This window comes from Poromitra crassiceps (genome assembly GCF_964638095.1).
Source record: "Poromitra crassiceps genome assembly, chromosome: 11".
NCBI lineage: Eukaryota > Metazoa > Chordata > Actinopteri > Beryciformes > Melamphaidae > Poromitra > Poromitra crassiceps.
The window spans coordinates 32781092-32790706 of NC_139643.1; the positions used below are offsets into that span (position 1 = coordinate 32781092).

The following is a 9615-nucleotide window of genomic DNA, read 5'->3' on the forward strand; positions in this document are numbered from 1 at the left end:
CTTCTTGTAAATGAAATAATGGTGAAGTTGAACAATTCACCAGTTTGCTGCTGGGGGACCCCCTCGAGGACCAGTGAAAACTGAGTCACCCCTTATTGACAGATAGGAAATAGACACACACAGACACAGACACACACACACGCCTACACACACACACAGAGAGACACCTGACCTCACATAGAGGGCGAGATCACCAGAGTCCCCACTATACAATATTATCGCAATGCTTAAGTCACGATACAATATTATTGCGATTTTAAAAATATTGCGATTTATTACCTTTTTTCAACACTAAACATAACATATGCATTTGACAATTTATATAATAAAATATCAGGAGACTTGTATTGATCCCCCCCATGCCTAGTCAATGTGCATGATTCCTTAACAGAGAAAGATGCTATTTGTTTCCCCTGGCGGAGGCGGAGCATGCGTCCAGATCCTCCCCAAAACACCAGCGGTGCTTCAAAACAGGAAGCAGCCTGTCAGTCAGCCAGTCACAGACAGCTTCCTGTGGCTCCACAGGCATCACAGGAAGAGAGGAGTGAAGTGACAACACAGACAAGAAAGAAAGAAAGAAAGAAAGAAAGAAAGAAAGAAAGAAAGAAAGAAAGAAAGAAAGAAAGAAAGAAAGAAAGAAAGAAAGAAAGATTTAGTTTATACAGCAGTTGGAACACGTGAATGAATACTGTATTGCTGTTATTTGTTACTTTAAATAAAGATCTGTAGAGCCTTTTGGAGCAAGACTGGCCCATGAAACCCCTTCAAAACCCACTTTACAATTTCCAAAACACAATTTTGTTTTATATATATTTATATATATAAATATACCCCCCCCCCTCCTCCCCTCCGTTTGCCAGTTTTCATCTGCCAGCCAGCAATACGAAAGGGTGTGGTCCAGATGTGAATGCATTTGTATAATTTGGTGTTGCCACATTCCAATTGCTCCTAAGAGGACGCGGGCATCTAGCCTGATTGAACTGCGCAGTGGATGGACAGATGTGGGGATGGAGGGAGGGAGGGAGGGAGGGAGGGAGGGAGAGAGGGAGAGAGTGATGGGGAGTGACTGCATGGCAGACAGAGGAGATTAGATGGAGTGATTGAGAAAGGCACACATGACAAGATCATAGGGGAGACAGATCACTAGTTGAAAGTTGAGATGATCGGAACTGGATAAAAGGAGGAGGAAAATGGAACTCTGGAGGGAGAGTAGAGAGAAATAAATAAAGATATGACTGTCTGTCTGTCTGTCTGTCTGTCTGACTGTCTGTCTGTCTGTCTGACTGTCTGTCTGTCTGTCTGTCTGTCTGTCTGTCTGTCTGACTGTCTGTCTGTCTGGCTGCATGCGTGCGCTGACTGCGCTCACACACGCTGGCATTTGGCATTTTGCCTCTAGGCACTAGCATATGCTTCCTTACCATGTATACGCAACATGCATGAGCATGTTATGTGTGTAGGGATGCAACAAGCTACTATCAATAATGACACAACCTCCAAGTCAGCAGAAAGACAGTGTAGGTCGTTAGTGGGCGTCTTCTTTGAATTCTTCTAATTAAGACAGATAGAAAAACAGAGAGAGAGAGAGAGAGAGAGACTGAGAGAAGAATTGAAAGGGAGGAGGAAATGTCTTTCCTGTGGCCCTGTGTGTTTGACAGTGGGTGATGGATGGATGGATGAGTTTATTCCAGTGCTTCTCACCCCGGGCCTCGGGACAACCCACGAGCTTCCCAGATGATTTACTGGAAATTGTGAGATGATTTATGGAATATACAAATAAAAATCCACACACAAAGGTTTCACTGTCAGGACTATGTATACTGTATATATACAATAATGAATGTGGTGAAATAGTCTAAAATAGGGAAAATAAACTTTTTCATTTGGCTTCACTGTCGTGAGGGTTTCTGTGTTCATGATTGTGCCAAAGAGTGTGACAACCACAGAGGACGGGAAGTCAACTCTGAGTCAGAAACAGGAAGCACTGTGTGGTCATGCAATTCTGTCAGCGGCACAATGCGAGGGCGTGTGTTCAACAGAAAAATGCGGTGAACGTTCACAGTCTCTCACGGTGTCACTAAAAAACCCACCCCTCCTAATGGCAAGAAGAGGAGCAGGTGCTCACAAACCTTTGAAGTCCCATTCGCGCCCCGCGCGCGCGCGCACACACACACACACGTCTCGCTCGCTCGCATCCACCGTCCACGCAATCAAACATGTGGCGGCGCACACGCAAAACAAAGCAAGCAAAATGTTGACTTTAAAAGGTCATCTCGTCAGAGAGCTAACCACGATTTCAGCTGACGAGTAAGTAAGTAAGTAAAATTTTATTTATATAGCACCCTTCCCAGCACGAATGCACAGAGTGCTTTACACATTAAAATAGCAACACAGAAATATAAGTGCAGGAATAATACAAGAAAAAGGCAAAAACATAAGAACATACACAGAGCATGAACAGGTAAAAACAATGGCTAGGAATGACTAAAAGGCCTGTCTAAACAGGTGGGTCTTTAATAGTTTTTTAAACGAGAGCTCAGAGCGAGCGGCTCTCAGATCAGGGGGGAGGGCATTCCAGAGCTTCGGGGCTGTCACTTCGAAGGCTCTGTCGCCTTTTGTTTTTAGCCTGGTCCTGGGCACAACCAGGAGCTCTTGGTTGGATGACCTCAGAGACCGGCTGGCTGCATAGGGGTGGATGAGGTCAGAGATATAGGCGGGGGCTTGGCCATGGAGGGATCTGAATGCAAATACAAGGATTTTGAAATGGATCCTGTGCTGTACCGGGAGCCAGTGCAGTGAGGCTAGGATGGGGGTGATATGGCATGACTTTTTTGACCTGGTGAGGAGTCTGGCAGCAGCATTTTGGATCAGCTGGAGTTTAACCACGGATGATTTATTGAGATATGAATAAAGGGAGTTACAGTAGTCTAGTCTAGATTAAATGAATGCATGGATGGATATTTCCAGTTCGGCATGTGAAACAATGGTCCGGAGTTTGGCAATATTTCTAAGGTGGAAGAAGCAGGTGCGGGTCACGGATTTTATGTGCTTGTCTAGGTGCATGGACTGGTCAAATATGACACCCAGGTTCCTCAGGTGAGGGCGCACGTTGTCCTTAAGGGACCCTAAGTGTGAGGCTATTTTTTTGGAGATGTTTTCGGCAGCTACACGAGCTACACGAGCGTCACGGATGCATCTTTTGAAGCTAGGAGGACCTCTAATGCTAAAACTAAGTGCCGGGTACCACCGCCTTGAGGGAGAGATGAGCTGCAAGCAACAACGCACTCATCAAAGTGTTGAGTGCGTTTGTCACATACCTCAGCGACGACCTTGGTGAGGCAGACTCCCAGACACAAACTCATAGCCATGCAAACACACACACACACAGGCTAGTATAGCTACAGTATCTTAGTGAGGACCTTCATTGACACAATGCACTCCCTAGCCCCAGCCCTAACCCTAACCATCACAACTAAATGCCTAACCCTAACCTAAACCTGATTCTAACCTAGCCCTTAAAACCCAGTCTGAACCTTCAAACAGCCCTTTGAAGGTGTGTGACAAAGTGAGGCGGACCGGCCAAAATGTCCTCACTTTCCTAAAATGTCCTCACTTCCCAGGCATAAAATGCAAATTGGTCCTCCATAAGATAGCCACACACACACACACACACACACACACACACACACACACACACACACACACACACACACACACACACACACACACACACACACACACACACACACACACACACACACACACACACACACACACACACACTGTATGTGTGCCTGATGGTAGATCTATGTCCAGATGAACTTGAAGCAGACACGGGCTAACGAGTGGTCGGGCACTTCTCCTTCACGTACGCCGCAGCAGGAGAGAGGTGAGCGGAGAACACCACCAACATACTAATGAAACACTAGGAGAGATACACTCATTACATCAGCAGGGATGAGCATGGGGGGGGGGGGGGCTACACTCATTACATCAGCAGGGATGAGCATGGGGGGGGGCTACACTCATTACATCAGCAGGGATGAGCATGAGGGTGGGGCTACACTCATTACATCAGCCGGGATGAGCATGAGGGTGGGGCTACACTCATTACATCAGCAGGGATGAGCATGAGGGTGGGGCTACACTCATTACATCAGCCGGGATGAGCATGAGGGTGGGGCTACACTCATTACATCAGCAGGGATGAGCATGGGGGGGGGGGGGGGCTACACTCATTACATCAGCAGGGATGAGCATGAGGGTGGGGCTACACTCATTACATCAGCCGGGATGAGCATGAGGGTGGGGCTACACTCATTACATCAGCCGGGATGAGCATGAGGGTGGGGCTACACTCATTACATCAGCCGGGATGAGCATGAGGGGGGGGCTACACTCATTACATCAGCAGGGATGAGCATGAGGGGGGCTACACTCATTACATCAGCAGGGATGAGCATGAGGGGGGGGGGGGGCTACACTCATTACATCAGCAGGGATGAGCATGAGGGGGGCTACACTCATTACATCAGCAGGGATGAGCATGAGGGGGGGGCCTACACTCATTACATCAGCCGGGATGAGCATGAGGGGGGGGGGGCTACACTCATTACATCAGCAGGGATGAGCATGAGGGGGGCTACACTCATTACATCAGCAGGGATGAGCATGAGGGGGGGGGGGGCTACACTCATTACATCAGCAGGGATGAGCACGAAGGGGGGGCTACACTCATTACATCAGCAGGGATGAGCACGGGGGGGGGGGGGGGGGCGTCTGGCTAGTGTAGTGGTAAAAGCACATGCCTACCACGGTAGCGGTACTTCCCGCTTGGTCAGACGTTGAATCCTACAGACACAATTGGCCGCGTCTGTGGGTTGGGGAGTCCTGGTCGCTGCACTGGCGCCTCCTCTGGTTCGGCCAGGGTGCCTGTTTGAGGGGGAGGGGAACTGGGGGGAATAGCGTGATCCTCCGACGCACTACGCTCTAGCGGTGAAACTCCTCGCCTATCAAAAGAAGTGGCTGGCGACTGCACATGTATCAGAGGAAGCATGTGCTAGTCTACAACTCTCCCTAGATTGGCACAGGGGCTGGAGCAATGACCGGGACAGCAGGGGGGAATTTGCCAAGTACAATTTGGGAGAAAATTCCTGGGGGGGTCAAAGGAATGAGCACGGGGACCTACGAGTGACCTATCGTACGCACATAAATCCCCTGGCTCCTGTTAAAGCGGTCTGGAATGTTGTGTTTCCTGTTTATCTGCCTACATACCATCCAGAGGATTCTCCCATTGTGAGGAATCCTGAGATTAGCCATAGGGGAGGTTCATCCAGACGACAGCAGAGCGGGCCGGGCGCTGCAGACAGGTGGATTCAGAACTCTCAGGCTCCTACACTAAGCTCCGTCCACACAAAGCTTTGGGCTTTAAACTAAGGAATGCTTCGCCCCAAAATGAAAATTCTCTCCTGATCGACTCGCCGTCCTGGAAGTAAAGCACAGGTTCCCATTAGCAGCCCTCTCCAAAACAGCTGTTCTTGGGGGCTTTTGGTTCATTGTGCACTTTAACTGCTTTACTATGTGTCACTTCTTATTGCGTTTTGTGAGTATACCTGCCTTGGGACTACGGATGAAATTTAGCCGTTGTGCTAATTCCGGTCATTTACATTGATGATGTTGATTAATGTGCACTGTCCCAATTCAATCAACCAATCAATCAATCAATATCTACACTATAATGACAGGAGTGTCTGTCTCTCTGTCTCTCTCTCTCTGTCCTTCGCGTATCTGGAGAACCGTTGGTCGGATCGACTTCAAACTTTGGGAGTGCGCTAAGAGGGGCCTGACGGAGTGCAGTGCCCTATTCTCATGCAATTCGGCATAGCGCCACCTACTGGCAACAGAAAATGCAGTTTATCTCAAGAACCGTTTGTCTGATCGACTTCAAATTTGGGGAGTGCGCTGATGGGAACTCGACACAGTACAGTGCCGAATTTTGTGCAATTCGGCAGAGGGGTGGTGGATGGGGGGGGAACGGGCACTGCACTAGTATATAAATAAATAGAATAAGGCTGCTACGAAGCCGTGCTAGCAACTAAAAACAAACTAACAAATGTCCCCATGTGTTTTACTTGGCATTAGGGTGAGTAGATGATGACAGAATGTACCTTCAAGTGGCCATGCACCTTCTATGGTGATCGTGGCAAAACTCTGGACTGCGCACATTGGTTTCTTGATCATTGGCCATTTCCAGCATTACATAATGTCCACTGAGCAATTAGGAACATATATAGACAACCCGTGTCTTCCTAGCACATGTCTGCTTGGCTGGATGGGATGCACAGCATTTTTCCCACGCTGCTGCTCTGCATTACCGCTCTTTGAAGTGCAGATAGTGCGCCGGGCGCTGCCGATGTTCTGGAGCCGTTAAAGACCACATCAAACGTGGCGGCGGGGGATATCAGGCGGTGTGCAGAGCTGCGCCCTCGCCAGCACTCATTTAAGGCCATTTATGAGCTAGCAGGGGGGTGCGGCAGGTATGGACGCCCCAAGTTTACCGAAGCAGACAGAGAAAATCCTCAATGTCTGGCTGAAGGTTCAAGTAGAGAATGGGTAAGAAAGCAGAGAAGTGATGCAGCCTACATATGGAGGGTGTGTGTGTGTGTGTGTGTGTGTGTGTGTGTGTGTGTGTGTGTGTGTGTGTGTGTGTGTGTGTGTGTGTGTGTGTGTGTGTGTGTGTGTGTGTGTGAGAGAGCATTGGAGAGAACGTGAGAGGCGTCCGCATAGAACTGCTCGTGACTCAATAACAATATTGCAACTGTGCGAGGAAATTGGCCAACTGGTCCGCTTCCTGCCTTGTCTAGCTCTGAGACTCAATCAGAAGCAGATGAAGCCAGAAGAAACGTCTTCAACTAATATTGCAGCAGCTCTAGAGACATGCAGCTACCAGAGAGCAATGTGAGATCTTCCACAGGCTCCTATGTGCCGGTGCATGTGTGTCACAGATATTCAGTTGGAAATGATGCCCCTTTGTCTCAAGCACAAACCGTACACACAAAATTATATTCATAGTGACGCAATAGTGAGTATAATTATAGTGACCTTATCATACTGTGGTAATGTTACGGTGGAACTAAAATTACCCCATATTGTATACTTTATGGCATTTTTTCTTGCATGCATTACAGAATCAGAATATCTTTGTTTATATTTAGGTTTTGCTGTGGTATACAGTGAAATCTGCTTATAGTGATCACGGTTATAGTGATCAACTGCTTATTGATCAGAAAGCTTGGTCCCAAATCATTCCTGTACACATGCTGTTTACATCATTTGCTTATAGTGATCATTTTGGGCCGTGTCACACCCATTGACTGGTCACACCTGAGAACAATGGGGGGGGGGGGGGGGCGGAGGGGCGGATGAAACATTTTATTTTATTTTTTACTTATATAAACTGACAAAAATTTGCCAATGAGATACAGCAGCGATACTTTCTGCATGTCTGTCTGTATATGGAGAGATTGCAGCATGTCTGTCCGCCTGTCTGTCTTTGGAGACATGGCAGCATCTGTCTATGCAAGACCGCTGTGTTTGAAACAGCTGGAGGCCTACAGTAGCCTAAGGTCAATAGGATTCAGTAAATAGCGAAGCTGTCCATTTCATTACTTTATATGTAGCCTACTGTATTCATGTAATAAATATACAAATGTCAATTAGATGGTCATCTGCATGAGAAATGAAGAAAATGGGAAGAAAATCTCTTATAGCCTAATGATCATCCGCTTATAGTGATCAATTTGACCCGTCCCAAAGTGATCACTATCGGAGGAGTCCACTAGTAGGCTATCTTTCAAAGCAGATTCTCAACCTTTTTCATATCAAGGACCCCTAATTTAGTCCACATTATAGGGCCACAGACCCCCCATTTGATGAGATTCTGTCTCTCAAACCCAAATCTAATAAGGCTATTTGTATTGTTAAATAGTATTTCATCTAGAATTCAATTAGGCCTATGCATTGTAGGTAGACAGATAAACTATACATTCTCTAATTGGGTTAATTCTTGTAAATGGTCAAGTTTAACAATTCATACATTTATTGGAGACCCCATGGTCCCCACGTTGAGAACCTGCTCTAAAATGGCACTGTCATTACTCTTGTTGTTGTTTTTGGTGTTAACGGAAACGAAGGCCTACCTTGATCAGACTACTCCGGCGGGGAATGGTTTTAGAAGCGGCGTCTAGAGCGCGTTTGTCGGCTGTCGGGGACCCGGGAGCGCTGCTGTCATTCTTCACTGTGTCTGACATGCTGCAGTTTCCGTTCGACACCACGGTATCTTCTCGGTGCGTCTCCAGGCTCCAGGCTGCTTTCCACCCGGCAGCAACCGGTGGATTCTTCTTCTTCGTGTCTCCGGTAAATTCAGCCATGGTCACGGCGAGGCTCGAGAGACTTTGCTTCCTTCAGTGCTGTTTAAACCGGGGCTCACGCAGCAGCGCTGCACGCCGACACACACCACACATCGTGGCTGCTGCTGCTGCTGCTGCTGCTGCTGTGCCGGGAGGAGCATGCACCACTGACAACTTCTCTCTCTCTCCCCTCTCTCTCTATCTCCTCTCTTCTCTCTTCTCTCTCTCCTCTCTCTAGGCGGAGCGGGGGGGGGGGGGGGGGGGGGGGGTCTCTTTCGCTCGCCCCCCTCTAGGGAGGAAGAGAGAGAGGGAGCGAGCGAAAGAGACCCAGTGCGCAGTGTTAACAGAAAACCTGATAATACCCATTATTTACATTTTTTACCCTCGAAAGTCTGTCTCGAGAGATTTTTGTTTGTTTGTTAGTTGTTGTTTTTTTTTGGGGGGGGGGGGGGGGGGGGTTATAGTTTTTTTTTATAGTTTTATTTTTAAAGAGTAAAGATCAACCTTGACACTTTTATTTCCTGATCATCATAATAAGCCTTATAGTATAAGGTAAGGAATCTCTGTAACAGCCCAGGGTTGCCTATAGTCACGCTAGCCATTGTTAGCAATAACAGTTGATGACAACGCACACGGTATTTTGCACAATGCAAACACCATAGCAACATCCCCACAACAAATAGCAGTTCGACAGTGTGTACAACTATTTCATAACACGGAAATAAGCCTGTTGCCTGAAAAAGCACAAGTCACTGGTCTGGACTCCTGGTTTGGGACGGGGTTCCTGTAGTGACATTGCTTATTTCTCTGGCAACTACAGATCAAAAATCCCATTTGCTTTTCTCTCATTTAATGGCTCACATTGAATGACTAGACTGTTCTCTTTTCAACAGATGCTTGCTCATGTGGAGAGAAAACTGACAAAACGTTGAGTTCAGCTAGTTAATATAGATTTTTCTGTCCCTCCAGTCCACTAATTCTGTCCTGATTGCCACATAATGCATCAGCTGTATTTGTAAACTGAAAGTTCAATTTTACCCTAAAGTCATGATGAAAGATTAGTGCTGCTCTGATTAAGACAGACACTCCTGGTCTATTTTGTATCACTCTACACCTCTGCTTCTCTCACTCTGCAAGTCACAGGGAATAGGCTCATTTCACAGCAACCTTTTGAGGTGGTAAAGCAGGAAATAACACAGGTGTAATCATT

At 47.3% G+C, this 9615-nt stretch overlaps 1 protein-coding gene across 2 annotated transcripts in view; it reads right to left on the bottom strand.

Moving 5' to 3' along the window:
* LOC310785460 (inactive phospholipase C-like protein 2) overlaps positions 1 to 8560 on the bottom strand; it is a 37028-nt gene extending 28468 nt beyond the window's left edge. The window contains exon 1 of one of the 2 annotated variants that reach the window (XM_083646540.1): positions 8196 to 8560. In XM_083646540.1, coding sequence (XP_083502666.1) covers positions 8196 to 8426 — 231 coding nt within the window. In that variant the 5' untranslated portion in view covers positions 8427 to 8560. The remainder of the gene's footprint in view (positions 1 to 8195) is intronic. The other variant, XM_083646541.1, reaches the window with a different exon arrangement.
* Positions 8561 to 9615: the final 1055 nt, after the last annotated feature.